Here is a 19,794-nt window from a genome sequence, read left to right as displayed (position 1 = left end):
TAATTGCCCTTAAATGACGATTTTTTAAAACTTTTTTTTAAAAGTTTTTATTAGAAGTAACCAATGCAATTTCATTTAGAGTTGTCTTTAAATCAATGGGATGAAAAAACGTAGTTTTGATCAATTATGGAATCGTAAACCTTAAAGTGCAACCTCGTTTTTTTAGTTGCTGTAAAGTAAGGTTTTTGTCAATAGTGATAGGTAATGTAGATTTTCGTGAATAGTGTCATACTATCACTTCTAAATTATTAATAAAACATTTGTATCTATTTTATATGTGTCGGAAAGTTTAAAGTGTCATTAACCTCAATTTAGTTTTTTTTCAGAATTAAAGAAATGAATCGTTTCTAAGTAACCCCCAAAGTATAGTTTAAAGCTATGAAAGACAATGTTTTGTTTTGTTGTGTATGTAATATGTTTAAGTATCACTTCATATTATTTCACGCTCTATTTGCCAACAAAGGACCGGTTATTTCTTTATGAACATTGTTGTGTTAAAATATTAACTTCCTGGTTGTGGTTTCCGTTATGAAGCAATTTGTGCTAGCTGTCGTTTTAATTATTCTGAGAGTTTATGTATGTGATGGTGGTAAGTAAGTTTAATCAGTTACTCGTATCATTTTATTGAGAAACCGTTGTGTTTGCTATTTCACAATAGACAGATCTGGTAAAGTATAAAATTCTTCTTTCTTTAATAACAGGTTTTAAATGACTAATATTGAAAGCATTACACTTACTGTGTGCATAGTAAAAGTGTGGTTTCTCTGAAAGTTTTGATAGCTTATAAATATTTTATATCAATTATCAATACTTTTTGATAATATGATGTTTCAAAAATTGTAAATTGATTATACAACACGAAGTGCTTTTCTTTATTACAATATATGCAAATACATATAAAATATGGTAGCGCTTCCAAGAAAGTTTGGTATATTATGAGACGGTTTGAAAATGTTCAATCTGCTATATATTTGTAACAAAGGAGGCTGCTGGTACTGGGTTGGCTCCCTGGATATTAAGGGGTTATGCTTTTATTTGTAAATTTATCAGAAAAACATTTCAGTCTTTAAGGTACCACTGACAGAAATTAGTAGGTGCAGTTCACGAATATCCAACACATTCAAGTTTTATCATTGAATTCCAAGCCGAACTTTCATACAATGGTTATTGTCGATACAATATGACTCCTACTGTAATAGTACAATACTACGTATGTTGTTATCCTACTCTGTGTGTTCTATTTTGATGTTCTAATTTCAACATATTTCATAAACAATATTTATACTAAATATTGAAAAGAGACAATGCTCAATTAACATGACAAGTTTGTAATGTAGCAATACTCTGATTAAAATGACATCTCATAACCTTTAGCCATATGTGACAGCTTTCACATTAAAAAATATGAGAGATATTCACAATTATTACTCATATAATCTCATTATTACATTTTTTCCCCTTAACATTATTTTTACACCTTTAGTATGAATAAAGGATTGAAGTTTCTCATATCAATATCAGTTACTTCACAAAATAAAAAAATCTGTCACAAATATCTTAACATCAAATATCACTTGTTAAGATGATACATAACTTGTCTTAACTTGTAAATTTTTAAATTTGTAAAAAAACAATATAAGAAGATGTGGTATGAGTGCCAATGAGACAACTATCCATTCAAGTCACAATGTGTAAAAGTAAACAATTATAGGTCAATTTTTTTAAGCACGGCCTTATTTTCTAAAAACTCAATTTCTCAATAAAAGGATAAAATAAAAATGTAAGTCCAAATTAACCTGGTGACATGTTACAGAAATACCAATGGGAAATATAATGTTCTATCGAAGTTGAAATCTTCAATTTCAAAATTTTGCTTGTTTTCACGAGAGTCTTGTTTGTTTTAAGCTTATTAGAATTCGAATTTAAATTATATCTGTATGTTTTTTATTTGTTTTTTTTTTTAAATCAGTGTTGAGATTTTGATGATATAAAGGATTTTCTTTTACAAAAAAGTTCTAGTACACTAGTACTTGTTTTATAGTAAAACTTAGCCATTCAAGTATATAAAACATATTTAACTTCTTTTTAAATTGAAGTTTCATATGGATTTATAAAGAGTGGCGAAAGATACCAGAGGGCCATTAAAAATCACAAGTCGAAAACAAACTGACAACGCCATGACTAAAAAAGAAAAAGACCAACAGACAAACAATAATACACAAAACACAACACAAAAAACTCAAGACTGAGCAACACTAATCTTACCAAAAACGGGGGGTGATCTCAGGTGATCCAGAAGGGTAAGGAGATCCTGCTCCACATGTATCACCCGTCGTGTTGCTTATGTTAGTACAAACCCGGTAATAAGTCTATTCGGGAAAAGGGGACGGGATTGTAGTTACGACGTCATTAGGAACATATCCGCTATCATCTCAAACAACCAACTCGTGATGGCGCCCGTAAAACTTACGGAGGGATGATTTCAACTTCACCACTTGGAACTTTAAATATCATCCACAAAGATTTTGTCTTCTTTATATATAACACATCAATAACTTTAATATGAACAAAGGTTAAATACGAAAGCGTTGGGGAAGCATACCAACAAAATTAGCCAATCCATACCTTTTAAATTAAGTCACCCAGTTAAAGTAAAAGGAACTTTTTCGGATATACACGTTTATTTGAAAAAGAAATTAAGAAGACTGTGCGTGACTTATTAAAACAACATAAAGATATTTATAATTTACAAAAACATTTTTTATTATAACTAATATTTTATGTTAATTATCTGACTTATGTTGTCATGATCACTACTACATGTAACATTGACCTCATTTGAAACAGTTTAATACAAATATTACTGCTAGCCAGTTATTTTATTTAACACTTGCGGTCTTGTATACACAAGGTTGTGGTGTTGTATAATACTGCTTTTGTTAAATACTTTTCAACTTCGTACTTTTTTTTGGCCTTTTTAACTTTTTGATTTGAGTTTCACTGATGACTCTTTTGTAGACGAAACCTGTGTACAAAATTTTCATCTTGGTATCTATGATTAGTTTATTGTACGTCTTTCACAAAATCTGTCGGATTAATTGATATTTAAGTCTGGGATAGCATGGTTTACTTACAATTTGAAATTGGATTTTGAACTAGTTATCTAACAGAGACCAAATGACGTAGACGATTAGCAACAATATGTCACCGCACGGCTTTCAATAATGATTAAAACCCATACCGCATAGCAAGCTATAAAAGACCCCGAAGTGACAAATGTAAAACAATTAAAACGAGAAAACTAACGGCCTGATTTATGTTCAAAATAATAAACAAAAACAAATTTGATATACAAAAACAAACGGCAACCCCTGGATTACAGGCTCCTGACTTGGGATAAGCACATACAGAATGTGGCGGAGATGAACATGTTATCGAGCCTCCCCTAACCTGGGAAAGTAGTGTCGCCACAGCATAAGAACAAACTATAAAAATAAGCTTAGTAGGGCTTAACTTATCAGATCGACACAAAGCACAAAAACAACTTAAAACACAAAAGACACAAAGAGAGTACTCGCAGTTACTGAAAGCTATTTCAAAGCGAATATAACAACTAATAATAAAAAATATGTATCCAAGAATACAATATCAATAAGCATCCAACTGCAATGGATTTAGTGTTAAGAAGTCATTAACAGACAGGGAAAACATGACCTTGTGCAATGCCAAAACATAGGTTTCTACAGATTGCAGGACCATAAATGTACATATGAATGTACATATTGGTTTGACAATAATATTTAGTTGGATTCGAATTATTGATAACAAAGTAAATATGTATACCGATAAGAACAATAATCTAAGATCTTATTACACTGTTGAATTGGTAACCTTTTTGAATAAGTTTATTTTAAGGATCGATAAGTTTTTCCAGATGGTATCTAAATTTACGGGCTCGGTAAACAACATCACCGTAAACATTAGGATGTCCTTTCCCGTTTGTAATAAGTCTTCTACTGGTACAGACAAACTTTTAAACTAAATTGTGGTATATACGATAGAATTTGGTAAATAGAGAATAATACATGGCAAAATCCGGATCACATGCCGTATCATCCCGAGATACCAATATCAGCCCGAGGGCCTTCAGGCCCTAGGGATGATATTGGTCGAGGGTTATGCGGGATGTGATACGGATTTTGCCATGTTTTATACGCTTTATCATCTTTTTAAACAGGAGAGTATAGGAGAGTATAGGAACTGCTTACTGATCCAAAGCACCTGGGTTACCTTCAGATTTATTTTTGCCATGATTTATAAGCTTTATCATATATAGGAACTGCTTATTCATCCGAAGCACCTGGGTTACCTTACAATTTAGGTTCTGTTGTCCATAGAATTATTTTGTTTATTGTATTTTTTTGTTGTTTGTGTGTGTTTTGTATGGTATTTCATCGAGTTTTTTTTATTCTCCTTTAGTAATGTTGTATTATATAAAAGACATTCTGAATAAAACCTGTTAATAAAAAAAAAATAGTAACAATAAACCAACAATTTAATAACAAGTATACTGTAATAAACAAGAGACTACCTAGAGACTGGTGAGTAAATTGTGCACTTTTAAAATATCAAAATTTAAAGTTTAACAAACATCGGATTTCATGTAAATTTAGTCGGAATCACTACTGTCATGAATGACCCATTTCCGTTTTTTTCAAGGTTTGTCGCTGACTATTTTCTTTTTCCTCAACCGGATTTCTATAATTAATTATGATATTCCCCTTCACAGAAGCACCATTCAGTATTGAAGGCACTGGATATCATTGTGTTCTTATTTTTCATTTGGTCGATGTACTTATCTGTTGTCATCTGCTCAGCAGCACAATCGCGTTTCTCAATTCGATCTTCCGGCTCTAATACATCCTGAGCTAAACGATTCATCACTTCTTCGCCCATTTGAATGCTGTGTGGGCTCCGTGGCCTTGCCATGATGGCCGTCAATGTCGTCTGCTGATCCGAAACTGTCCGAGAGACTCCGTATAGAATACGAACGTGAAATCCGAGTAGGGGTGCGATAAAGGGATGTGAAAAAGGGTAGACATGCAATAAAGTGGTGTGAAAAAGGGTGCTCAACATAGTTGAGTGATACGGATTAAACAGCAGGTTATTTATCAAATATTCAAAACTACTGTATTTATTACTAAATATATGATGAAAGATTTTATGTCATTTGTGGTAAAGAAATTCTTGACTTAATATTTACCAGTAATACATAGATTACGTTCATTGAAATCCTAAACGTCAGTACGGACATGGGGATATCAAACGATTGAACTATATGAATGAATGAATGAATGAATGAATGAATGAATGAATGAATGAATGAATGAATGAATGAATGAATGAATGAATGAATGAATGAAGGAAGGAAGGAATGAAGGAATGAAGGAAGGAAGAAAGGAAGGAAGGAAGGAATTAGCAAATAAAATATGTTAGAAGCATTCATTTCTTAAAGAATGAATAGTAAGCATGGACTAGTGTCAAATTGTTCTAAATATTTAAAGAAATAAAACAAAATATCTGTTATTCGACTTTTAAGGATGTGAATTTAAGCATGGATGCAATTTGGGTACTCCTCATTACAGAACCATTGATCGTTTTGAGGTCTGTTCAAACCCATTTTTATATGATTCAATATGGATTCAAAACTAAATTGGTGGAACTGTAGAGTAAAAAAAGATACATCTACAAAATAAAGACAGAATGGAAACTTTTGTCTCGATCATAAATAAACGTAGGTGGAAAAACCTTCAAAATAGGTGCAATTTGGGTACCCTCACGTTACAATCATTAAGTAAAAGGCACAAGATTTTTCCCAGTCATTTGTGATATAAATATCCAATTATTAAGGTAAAAGTATACAATACTTTGTTTATAAATATTTATACCAGCTGATACAGATACAGCAATCTGAGTAGAAGCCTCATTTTTTTTTCCATTTCATTTTCATAATCTATAAAATACCCTGATAAATTTGGCAAGGGCTACTTAGCTGTGCTAGCTATTCTAATAATTGAAGTTAACTATAATAAAGATTTTAAAATTCAAAATTATGTCACTTATAATTTTAAGTATTATTTTTTACAGAATTCCTGTCAATATTTTTGGTAAACTTATCCTTTTTCTGTAGGATATTTTCTCGGCAGTATTTTACTGTTCGACTAAGAAACATAGGATGGAGGTCAAAGGCTTTTTTACTTTGAAGAAACAATTGTGACTCTGGGTCCAACTTTTTAGAATATGAAATTTAAATGGTCAGTATTATTTGTTGTTTTTATTTCAGAAATATTTAAATTGTACAAAGTATGTTTTTATATTGCATTAAACATTGTTAGATGTATTTAAAAAATAAATCTACTATGAGTGATCTTATATCCCATTATAAAAATTTCAAAGTAAATTTCATCAGCCAGAGCTAATTTACATGTTTATCAATTCAACAAGGTTTCTAGGTGACATTTCGTAATTTTCACCGATATATTGTCTTTTAATTTTTACCTCTAATCCTTCTCTGAAAAGTAGGGAAGTATCTTTTTGTAAACTATACTCCTTTTTATTCATTTTGCTTGGTTTTTATTTTTGACAGGTGATATCAAGGGGAGATAACCACTTGCACAAATCTGTCAAAAAACCACCGCTTCATGTTGAAAATAACTTGACGTTTGCGTATCCAAAACTCTATTGCCTAGATATTCATATCGAGTGTTTGTCTTAAAGAGATGCTTTATTAAATTTAAATTCAGCCCATCATTTTTAGTTTCCTCGAAAATATTTAGATTTTTCGATCTTGAGACTTGACAATTTTCACGCAATTTTCAAGTTTGAAGATAGAATTAAGAAAGAAGTACTTTTAGTTGATGTGTAAGTTTTGACAAGCTAAAACTATGTATATTCAAGATTATTTTGATCAAGAAATTTTTTTCATGACAGTGGTATTTCAGTGAGTAAAAATGAGGTTTGTCTCATCCGTAGTTTTACTGAATTTTCAAGATCACGTGACTCTATTGTTGCTGATAGACTTGGGGTCAAACCGTGACCTGCTTTCCAACTGTATGAAGGATGAAAGCGCTAAACTTGAAATTTTGTGTTTATTTTGGTGCTTATTTCATTTCATATTTATACAAACACGGACAAATCAACTAAAAAGATCAATACATTGTACCAGTTAAAAGTAATAAAACAAAGATCAAATCATGTCTGTAATTAACACTGATGATAGCAGGTAATATTCACCTCAATCCTGGTCCTCATCAGAGACATACCGCAGTGAACCCTTGTGGTGTTTGCAACAGTCACGTGACTTGGTCATGTGAGGGAGTCTGTTGTGACAAAATGCAGTATTTGTCACCAATGATCATGTATTGAGCTCTGCACATATAATTATAAATTGCTACAAAGATCCAATGTACAATAGATGTGCTGCAAATGCGATACCATAAATATTAATTCATTTATAACATACCACAGTTTTAAACTGAACACGTCAAACCTGTTTCACCGCTAAGCAGATCAACATTTACTATCCAGTCAAAATCACACTAGTAGCTCGAATACTCGTACCAACCAAAGAAACACTAACAACAAAATGAACAAAATCAACCAACTAAAATGTGATTAACATATCGCCTAAAGAAAACCTGCGAATAATGACTGTAAATTACATAAGTGTAGTCGACAAAAAAGAAAAACTTGCTGCTTACATAAGCTACATAAAGCCAGCTTAAATCTGCGGGAAGGAGTCATAACTATTAGGAATACAACTTGGTAAATCACAAAAAAGGACACACTTGAAGTATTCCCAGAATACTATAAAAACGACGGAGGTACTCTTGGGAAGGCGTAATCGTTGAAATTCAAGATGATCTTATATCAACATTAAAAAAACCAGAGTATGTCACTGACTGAATAGAATAACAAAAATCAAATTGAAAAACAAGAAAGAACTACATTTCTTCTCATACTACATGGTTCATAGAAATATAAAAAAAAAACATAGAAAGCCCAAAAGCATCAGTAAAGAAAATAACAACAGACAATCATAAACACATCATATTGACTGGAGATTTCAATTGCCCAGATATAAATTGGTCAGACATGGATATTGAAACATATGCATCATAGAGAGATGTCAAACAAGCACTATTAGATGTTACAGTAAAATATGGTCTAGCATATGTTCATGATAAAACCACCAGAGAAGGAAACATATTATCCTTACAAACAACCCATTCCTAACCAAGTCAACCAGTAATGTACCACGAATATCAGAACAGGAAATTTTCATAGCAGACTCGATGAAAAGACCATACTACTGTCAGTAAAAACCAATAAAACGTTGCATCTACTCTTAAATGGAAGGCTAACAAACGATGGCAGATATCTTGATTAGTATTTACTCAAACAAGTACAAGCAAAAGAAATTTACTAATGAAAACGCCAACCTCTATCCTAAAGCTAACAATAACCACTACTGAAAAACATAAACATCTCGACAGCAGTTGGACCGGATAGTAATAATTAACCTGCATATTTAATACATAGTATCATGATTTAATCGACAGTCGTTAATGTGTATTGAAGACCTTCGATATATTTGACCACGGAAATATTCAGTTCATTTAAAGAGATGTTGGGTATACGCAAGAGAGACAACAATCCAACCATGATAACCAAAATAGCATTTTGTCTCGCCTTGACGGAGTCAAAAAGCGAGACATAGGTATGCTGTTTCCGGCGTCGGCGGATTAGTTTGTGATTAGGTCTAGTTCATGGTGAACCACTAGTGGTAGGTCAATGATATTTGGTATGCAGTTGTATTAGCATTGGCACATCTCATTACCATGGAGATTATTTGGCCCCGCCCCCTCAGTCAAGGTCTATTGACTTTGAAACTTTTTATAGTTAACATGTATTAGTTTCTGATTAAGTCAATTTATGGGGAACCATTAGTGATTGGTCAATGATATTTGGTATGCAGTTGTATAAGCATGGGCATATCTCATTTCCATGGAAATTATTTGGCTCCGCCCCCTTAGTCATGGTCTATAGATTTTGAAAATTTTGCTAAGTATACATGTATTTGTTTGTGATTAGGTCAGTTCAAGGGGAACTATTAGTGATAGGCCAATGTTAATTGGTGTTCAGTTGTATAAGCATTAGCACATCTCATTTCCATGGAGAATATTTGGCCCCGCCCCTCAGTCATGGTCTATTTACTTTGAAACTTTTGCTTAGTTTACATGTATTAGTTTGTAATTAGATCAGTTTAAGATGAACTGCTAATGTTAAGTCATTGATATTTGGTATGCAAATTTATTGGCATTTGCAAGTATCGTTTCTATGGAGATTATATAGCCCCACCCCTGATCATGGTTCATTGACTTTGAAACTTTTACATAGTTTACAAGTTAATGTTTGTGTTTAGGTTTGTTTAGAGGGAACGACTTATAATAAGTCAATGGTATTTGGTATGCAGTTGTATTAGCATTAGCACATCTCATTCCATGGAAATTGTTAAGCCATGTACCTTCAGTCATGGTTCATCGACTTTGAATATTTGCATTACTTACATGTTAAAGTATTGCAATTTTAATTTCAACATTTGCATTATCAAAATTACAAAAAGGCGAGACATATCTCTGTGATAACAGTTTATTTATAAACTTGTTTCTTTTGACTTGTGTGTATTACAAATTGGATGTATTTGTTTTTATTTCTTGTGCTTGTAGTATGTACTTGAAATAAAACCGTCTATGGGAATTGTGACATATGTTTTCTTCTGAAGTATCGGAATAAAATAGTAACTTTGATTGTTTTGAAATGTCATAAAAACCAGTTTGCTCAATTCTGTCTCCTTTTGTGGATTGTATGCAAAGTAAAGTAAGAAATGTATTAGACACTCAATGCGTGATTTGAGAAATGGGTGATGCATTCATGTGCTATTCTTAAGAATTGCTTGGTTTCAAATTGTGGCCCGTGGACGATAATAAATCTGTCTTCTCTATTCATTTCGTGGTTGTATTTTTATGTTCATATCTTTTTATTGTTTATTTCGTACACTTGAAAATATCACATAGTACGTGTTATTGTTATAAAAACGCCAGTCAATTGTGTAAATAAAATAAAATACGATTGCAATTTTACTCTGATGCATTGTACGAATTAATTTCCGGAAAAAAAATCGTATTGCGGTCTTTATGTAGAAATAAGAAGATGTGGTATGATTGCCAATGAGTCAACTAGTCACTATAGACCAAATGACATAGAAAATAACAATTACATGTCACCGTACGACCTTCAACAATGAGCAAACCCCATACCACATAGTTAGGCTGTTTTTAGAAATGGAAACAATATTCTGCTATGTTAACCGGCGACTTTTAAACAAACTGCTTAATTCAAATTTACAGAAATGTAACCTGCTGTGTATACATGTGCAGTAAGGTCTTCGAAATTTCAAAATGGCTGCTGTTACCATTGAAACTGCATGTGTGAGAATTTGTTTTTTGTTAATTTGGTGTTAAACTGTTTAGATATTGCTTATCGATCCAAAATGATCAAAAGATATATCTAGATAATTATTGAAATCATGTTAAATGACTATGTAGATATACAGTTGGGTACAGACCAAGCATAACATAAAGTAAACGCACATTAACGCCGCGTGCACGTATTTCGTTTGTTTGCTCCAATTTTCGCGTTTACTATACCTACGTTAACGCGGTCAAAATGGAAACGCGCGTTTACTCTGTGTCCGTTTAGTCAGAAGTTAACGGGCGTTTACTTCAGATTTGACATTTTTAATGGTACGTGCACTTAGAAAACGCGCGTTTACTCTTCCCATTTACTATTTGTGAAAATTACAAATACCCTTTTATTCTTGTTAGAAATATTTTTAGTTTTAAAGTTTGAATATAAAGCAACTATATATATAACTTTCTATCCGATTCTAATGAAATATGTTAATCTTGATTTCAATAACATTTAACACTTTTATTTTCTTTATTTATAATGACTTATTGATCATATGTTACAAATGATAAATTAGTAAAGTATCGCTAAAAAATATTTTCAGAAATTATTGGGTAATTGAATACTGCAAAGCTTAAAAACAAGTTTAATATGTTGCCAACAATATTCATTACGGTAGATTTAACTAGGCAATGCTTCAAGACTTAATATAAAACAGACGACATCATTTAATCTATGAAATTTTGTTTTTAGACCATACATTTACTTCAAAATATTTTCTGTAGTTCGTGGTTTACTGCATTTAACAATGATTGTGTTGGTCGACCTCGATATGCGATGTATAACGTCAATTTCATTAAACCTGTTCATCTCTTCAGACCACAGAAATTGCTTTTTATAACTTTGAAAAATCCGTCAAAATAATTCCTTCCCTTTTATGCATAACAATCCATCCTAAGGTACAAAAAGATAATTTATCAGGCCAGTACAAGCTTTTATTATACAAAAAAAAAAGAAAAAAAAAAAAAAAAAAACTATTGGCAATTTTCATTGTTATCGACATAAATATTAGTAACCGTAAAGAGCACTCAAGTTGTGTTAACCTATTCATCCTTAGGTACAAAAAGAACAGAATTTTAATGCCTTTGTATAATATTCTAACAAAATGGAAAATATAGGCACCTTTTGTTGATGCGACAACAAATTTTAAATTTCTTCCCTTTTATGCCTAACAAGGTAAACACACATACTCAATTATCAGGCAAGTACAAGACTATTAATAAAAAAGAAATATTGGCACATTTTATTGTTATAGACAAACAGACTTATAGAGCTCTCATTTTTTTAAAAATTATTCATCCTGAGGTACCAAAAGAATAATCAGGGAAAAGGTGGATAAATACAACAAACACGTCAATTTGAAACCTTAATTCCTTCACTTTTATGTCTGAAATAAAATTGAAAATGGAAACGGGGAATGTGTCAAAGAGACAACAACCCGACCAAAGAGCAGAAAAACGGCCTAAGGCCACAAATGGGTCTTCAACACAGCGAGAAAATCCCGCACCCGGAGGCGGTTTTCAGCTGGCCCCTAAAACAAATGTATACAGTCTAGTTCAGCTAAAATGGATGTCACACTAATCTCCGAAACATATAACATGAACCAAATTTTTTTAAAAATCCATCTTAAGGTATAAAACGTAGTCTATTATGAGGCCAGTACACGAATATTACAAAAAAGAAGAAATATTGGCACTTTGTATTGTTGTTGACAAATGTTTTAGTAACCGTAAACTTATGAAGCTCATATTCTTTGTGAAGATCCCGATTATCATTTAATATATTTCACATAAAAACAACTTATTATATTCATATGAAAAAACTGATATCAATATACAACATTATTTATAACACAAATACACTTGTTATGATAACAAAGTACGTCCCAAAATTTGTTTCCGTTCTCTAACTTTAGTTTGCCTTGACCAAATGTTATGAAGCGTATACACATTGCGTATTACCACTAAAATCAGACACGTTCAAATATGGGTGGCGTCACTTTCACTATTCTCGATTTATTGGTTTTAGTATTTCTTCTTTGATACGGATTTGTTTATATATGGTTTCCTTGAACCTGTGTTGTTTATCGTATAAAAGAGTGACGTAATGATTTATCATTGTAGTAAAATCCTTGATTTAACACATCCACATGTTCATACGCCATCAAGTCATGAAACTCGGCGGAGTTTGCTTTAATTTGTTATACTTGATGTGTCTTGATTGTTTTTGTATGAATTGGGGAATTATGTTATTGGCAGATAATTGATAGCCTCTGGGAAATAGTGACATGCTTAAAAAATCCATTGTTTACCATTTGACGTGATTAGACTATCCTTGTTTGGCGTAATATAAATTCTTGGTTATAAACTGTGTTTGTTTTGTTGGTAGGTTTCGTTTCTGGTAAATCCATTCCATCATATATAAATGGCAGTGTTTTACAATCCAACGAACTTAGTCCAATTTCAGATGACAAAGGTTCCATAACCGGTAGTTGTTGTATATCAATACAGGAGACTGGATACATGAACGTTCACATACTTTATTTTTCCATCGAACATATATACAGTCAGTTCATAAAACATATTTACAAAACAGTAATCATGGCAACATACATTAACCCGCCGCTACTCGCAGATCGAGAGCGGGGCGAACCGATGCGTCACATGGTTCTCTCTCTTTCTCTCTTTTTTTTTCAAAATAAAACTTTATAAAACATATGATCATAGAAACGTTTTGACCAATAAAAATGGAAAAAGGTACTTCTAAACAAATAGTTTCCAAACAATGAAATATATCAAAAGCAGATTAAATCAAGTGTTAATTGACATTATTCCATCTATATACAATTGGTATATTGACAAATAACTTAAATTGATGACCATTGTTGTCAAAAAGTATTCTGACGACACAAAATTAATCTTAATCCAGAAATATTTCCTAGTAACGCAAACACGATTAATAAATGTCTCTTATAAAAATTCTTTGCAAAATAGTTCAAAATCTTGTTTCCCGAACAAAATGCACTTTTTGCTCAATAAAAATATTGAAACTTATCTACTTATGCGGAATAATTACTTTTGATACCAAACACGACCAAATTCGGACCTCGAAGCTGTATATATTTTTACATGAACATTTACATTTGACATAAACATTTCTCAATTTTTATAATCTTGCGTTTTAATTTAAAAAAAAATAGATCATGCGGACGAACCTCAAATTCGTAAACTTAAGTGAGAACCATTTTACACGAAAATAAAAACAAAGTAATATACAAAAATAAAACATCGTCTATTTAATGCTAGGTTTTGGTCCGTTGAGGTTCGAAATTCATCTAAGGAAGGCCCCCTATAACCTCCTTAAAATTTCAACCCGGACAGAATACCGTTTGCACTTTCAATAGAACAATATCTTGGTCAAAGTTATCAGAATGCCTTCCTTAGCTTTGGATAACATGTCAATTGCCTTAATTAGCTTTGTGACAAATACCAACGATATCCAGTTTTTATGTTTTCGTAGATTACAAGGTGCGTGATCATGCGTTTTAAATCGCTCGTCTTCATGAATTAAAATAAAAAAAATATGTTGCTTACAAATTTATATTGATTTTGACTGAGATTTTAATTTTTTTGTAGTTGTACAGACTACGTTTAGCAATATAAACATCAAGAAAAATAAACAACAGACCGGCTATTAGACTTCAACTAGATACGAAATCGTTCAATCAAAAACAATAAAATATGCAAGTGTAAAATAAAATATAAATTAGAAAGCAAATGTAATATAAGTTCAAACTGAAGTTCAATACAAGTGTCAGTAATTTCAAATAGAATATCATTTCACAATTGAATTCCAACCGTCTTCTCTGCATACAATACATCACATCCATGGTAGAAATCCACCATACTGCGAATATAAGTGGTCACATCCACTTTAGAAATAAATTACAAGCGGTTAATCTTATGTTCTTCCTAGTCATGATCGAGAAATGTCATGTTGTTTCGATATTCGTCATAAGTCGCTGTTCGTTGATCGTGTTTATGGTCGCTTCGTCAAAAGGTATGTCCATATTGAATAAGTGATTCTGGAAACAAATTTCGAATAACTGGTATAAAGTTCTTCAATGGGGACTCTCATCTTGGCAGCGAAAGGTAAACACAGGATCGGCACTCGTCCTCCGCCATTTGACACGCCTAAAAAATCCATTGTTTATAATTTGACGTGATTAGAAAATCCTTGTTTGGCGTAATTTAAATTCTTGATTATAAACTGTGTTTGTTTTGTTGGTAGGTTTCGTTTCTGGTAAATCCATTCCATCATAGATGAATAGCAGTGTTTTACAATCCAACAAACTTAGTCCAATTTCAGATGACAAAGGTTCCATAACCGGTAGTTGTTGTATATCAATACAGGAGACTGGATACATGAATGTTCACATACTTTATTTTTCCATCGAACATATATATATAGTCAGTTCATAAAACATATTTACAAAACAGTAATCATGGCAACATACATTAACCCGCCGCTACTCGCAGATCGAGAGCGGGGCGAACTGATGCGTCACATGATTCTCTCTCTTTCTTACTTTTTTTTCAAAATTAACCTTTATAAAACATATGATCATAGAAACGTTTTGACAAATGAAAATGGAAAAAGGTTCTTATAAACAAATAGTTTTCAAACAATGAAATATATCAAAAGCAGATTAAATCAAGTATTAATTGACATTATTCAATCTATATACAGTTGGTGTGTTAACAAATAAATTAAATTGATGAACATTGATGTCAAAAAGTATTCTGACGACCCAATCTTAATCTTAATCCATAAATATTTCCTAGTAACGTTTAAACGATTAATAAATGTCTCTTATAAAAATTCTTTGCAAAATAGTTCAAAATCTTGTTTCACGAACAAAATGCACTTTTTGCTCAATAAAAATATTGAAACTTATCTACTTATGCGAAATAATTACTGTTGATACCAAACACGACATAAAAAGTAGCAAATGCTAAAACTTACAATTTCAAGCATTTTTACAACATGACAATAGACTCACATTTTGTTTACCTATACTGAACACTAGCTATGCTTAGTGTACAGATTGTAATTGTTCTTTTTAATCAATCGGTTGCAGTCATGTTGTCGTGTATTCCAACTCTCCTTTTATTTATATTTACATTTCAGACTTTTTACTCAACTATCAATTATTTGATCATGCCTACTCCTGTAGTCTAAAAACGTGAAAAATAAAACGAAGAGAATGTATTCATGAAGTATGTTGTCTTTGGTAATAATAGGGTCCACTATATATATAATATCAATATAGATATTTAAGGCTGACAAGTGAACATCATTCAACTTTTTCCCTTTCAGAAACAGTAATTGTTGGTACAACAAGTCAGCTTCTCTGTCAGTTTTTAAATGGAAGCAAATGGCAGAAATTTGACAGCCCGACTGGATTGTGGGAATATATATATGATGGTGAGAAGTACTCCGGTACTTCTTCTAGAGCCCTCACAATATCTAATTTTCAAATAGAAGATTCTGGAAGCTATAGGTGCTTGGCCGGCATGACCGGACCTGGAGGTAACACCACAAGGCTCAATCCTGAAAGTGAGTTGAAATGAATTCAAAAGGTTCTATGTTGTATTGCACTGGACCTCGTAATCATAAGATTACTTATTAAAATACAGTTTTTACGATTTTCAGCAAAACATTGGTTACCAATTTTTCAAGGATAAAGCACAGTTTTATTATCAAGTACGAATGATTTTGGTTATTGTATAATTTGAATATTTATCGGTCTGACAAAAATGCTTTTTCATATTCATATAATCCTGGATTGAACTAATAAAGTTCTAATGAATAATAAAACGTGTTTACCGAAAACAACAGACATCGTGAGTGTGTAGTAGAAGTCATATTTATAATTTAAGCTCTTTTGTAATATTCGATTAAAATTTTAAATGAGAAGAATGAATTGTAAACATGGTAAATAAATGTGGTCAGACGAAGCGCCCCAATAAAAGGCTAACAACATTATTTAGAATATAGCAAAGTGCTCACGACCAATGAAAGTGTACAATTTGGTGTTCCTTAATTGTGAAGAATGAATGTAAATCATGTTCTTAGTAAGGGATTATCCTTTTGCTTAGGCCTATTTACAGTTCAAAACAAAGAATTTCTATAAAATTAGTTATAACTGCCTGGAGCACATTTAGAAGGTTTACTGATTGAAAGTTAAACTTTGAAACAAACAAAAATCATCAAAATAAGTTTGAAGTTTACTTGTGCAGCACAGTTTATACCGTTTGTGTTATTATGTGAATATTTAGAACTTTCAAATTACAAAAAAGAAAAAAAAATAATATCAAGAAGAAAAACAAAAACAAAAACTTTTAAAAATTAAAATTAAATATTACCTAAATCTTTACCTACATGTATTACGCTTACCAATACGCAGGTTACTGTATTCTCAGTAAGTAAGAATAGTCATTTCCGAAATACCGGTACATACTTTTGAATTTCCTATAAAAAGCAATTTCTTTCACTATTTAAAATTTAGTTAATTAAGTAGAATTTAATGCAAAGAGCTGAAATAAAATTGGCTGTAGAATACGATTTAGTTGTCACTCTGATTTTGAATTTATTAAATTGAACTGTAAATAAACAAAAAGATAATTTCTCATTAAAATATTACATAATTTACACTCATACTAACAATTAGGAAACTTCTACAATTTCATTGTAACTTTGTGTCATCTAATGTCTAAAATTTTTTATTGAAATTACCCAAATCAAAAGTAAGTCCTAACATAACTAAGACCAATACATCGATGAAATGCCTAAAAGGGAAGTCATCCATTAATAGTAACCATTGCACTGACAATGAAACAAATTCTGGAATAAAACCAATCAAGACATCATTTGAGCCTTGAGCACTTTACAATATTCTAAGTTTGTAAGAGAATGATAATCCCATTCATCATAATAAGTACTCGCTAACGCTCGTACTTAATCATGAAGAAAGGATTATCATTCTCTTACATATACAAAACGTATAAATGATAAACAACAAAACATGTAAAATCATTTAAAAAAAAATGCTACAAAAGGTATAAACTGATTAGTGATAAAGGGATTATCAATAACTTTGTTTTCACTTAGCAATGATTAATTTTCAGTCGAGAACATTAAACAATTTGCGAGAAATTCAACTAGTTCTATAATAACAATTACCACCTCCGTGCCTCATCAATTCAAGATAGAAATCCTTTCGTTCGGGAAACGACACTTCTGAAATTGTAACAATTCGTTTAAAAAATTCATCAGAAAAAGAGCGTGTAAAGCAACTGAAATGAATTGAATTAGAATACTGCTTCCGAAGGGGACGTTGCTATCGTCTGAAAATTGGATTTTTGTCGAGCCTTCGACATTTATGTCGCGAAAGTGATACATAGTGATCACAGGTTCCGTCGTCGGCGTCGTCAACATTTAGTTTCAGTCTGTGGTTTAAGAGTTTTTTTAGACATTAATAACCTTGTCCAACCTTCATCGAATTTTATGAAATTTAGACAAAAGTGTGATTATGATTAGTATATACAGAATCCAGAGAAAAACTTTTTATTTCATTTTCCAGTATTTTATTGATAGACGGACTGAGTTTTATTTTTACAGTTAACAAGTAGATATAGTATTAATTTAAAGTATGTTACGCACCAATGACTTTGTCAATTCTTCATAGAATTTAATGAAACTTTGACAGAAGCAATTTTAGATTAAGAGAAAATGTCTAAAGCAAACTTTTGAAAATATTTTTTTTTATTTTGTAGTATTTATGGTAGATGGACTTAGTTTTTTACAATTAACATATACAGACAGTCTGGTTATAGATTTTTTTGACATGAAAAATTTGTAAACCTTCATGGATTGTTATAAAACATGAACAGAAGCTCATCTTCAAGACTAAGAAATAACTTTAAAGAAAATTTATGAATGATTTTTAAATTCTGTTTTTTACTGATAAGTGGACTCACTTTTTCAGTCAAAACAACACTTTTACACTGTACTGACTGCAGTAATTGCAGGCGAGACACAGGGTTTCGCGGAACCATTTACGAATGTTATTTTACCTAAATGAAGCAATAGTTGAATAAGGCTGTCATAGATCGGAAAACCTATGCATGAATAAGATAGAAGAAAATGAGCGTCTTCGTACGCTATATATAATCACATAGAAATAATCTTGTGACGTGAATCGACATTTTGGCGTAATTAATGAACACTGCTCTAACCGATGACAAAAGAATAAGGTTTTTTGGTTAATTCCATACATTATTCTACATTGGCTAGAGGTATAGGGGGGGGGGGGGGGTTTGAGATCTCAAAAAACATGTTTAACCCCGCCGCATGTTTGCGCCTGTCCCAAGTCAGGAGCCTCTGGCCTTTGTAAGTCTTGTATGTTTTTTAATTTTAGTTCATTTATATGTTTTGGAGTTTAGTGTGACGTCCATTTTTATTGAACTAGTACACATGTATGTTAAGGAACCAGCTGAAACCCGCCTCCGGGTGCGGGATTTTCTCGCTGTGTTGAAGACCCATTGTTGGCCTTCGGCTGATTTTTGCTGTTTGGTCGAGCTGTTGTCTTTTTGACACATTCCCCATTTCCATTCTCAATTTTATTGGAATGCCGAAAATGATATGAAACATGTTTTTTTCCATTTACATCTATACTATAAGATTTCTGCATGTGAAAGGTTAGTAGTCTTTACTTTTTACCTCTGAACATGAATTTCATAGATACTGACTATTTAAAACGAAAGGGATAAGAAACCAGAAGCTTTCATACCCAGAATGATTGCATTATTTTCGTTTATCCATTTTGAAGTTAAAACAAGATACTAGGAACGTATCTTTAACTGAACATTAATCTAAAATATAATTTGAATGCGCAATTTGTTTGTAACGACGATTTTCATTTTTCATCGTCATATTTTTTTAGGGAGTAAATTCCGTGGTCTACATGACTGTAACTAAGGTAAGTTGCCATTTTGAATACCGGATTTTATAAGGTATTCAATTCCTTCAAAAATAAACGTAAAAAACACATTTTTCTTAACATGAAAACCTTTATTTTGTAAATATATATATAATTCTGAAGCTCTCGCAAAGTATAAATTGACTGGTGTTTACGTTAGT

At 31.7% G+C, this 19,794-nt stretch overlaps 1 protein-coding gene across 1 annotated transcript in view; it reads left to right on the top strand.

The window, feature by feature from the left end:
- Positions 1-525: 525 nt before the first annotated feature.
- The window catches only part of LOC127706689 (hemicentin-1-like), a 78,693-nt gene continuing 59,424 nt past the window's right edge, over positions 526-19,794 (top strand). Inside the window, exons 1-2 of the mRNA XM_052211348.1 lie at positions 526-589; positions 15,970-16,209. Of these exons, the coding sequence (XP_052067308.1) occupies positions 529-589; positions 15,970-16,209 (301 nt within the window). The 5' untranslated portion in view covers positions 526-528. The remainder of the gene's footprint in view (positions 590-15,969; positions 16,210-19,794) is intronic.

This window comes from Mytilus californianus, unplaced genomic scaffold (genome assembly GCF_021869535.1).
Source record: "Mytilus californianus isolate M0D057914Y unplaced genomic scaffold, xbMytCali1.0.p SCAF_6, whole genome shotgun sequence".
NCBI lineage: Eukaryota > Metazoa > Mollusca > Bivalvia > Mytilida > Mytilidae > Mytilus > Mytilus californianus.
Note: the sequence above shows the minus strand (reverse complement) of the source record. Positions and strands in the feature narration are given on the sequence as shown.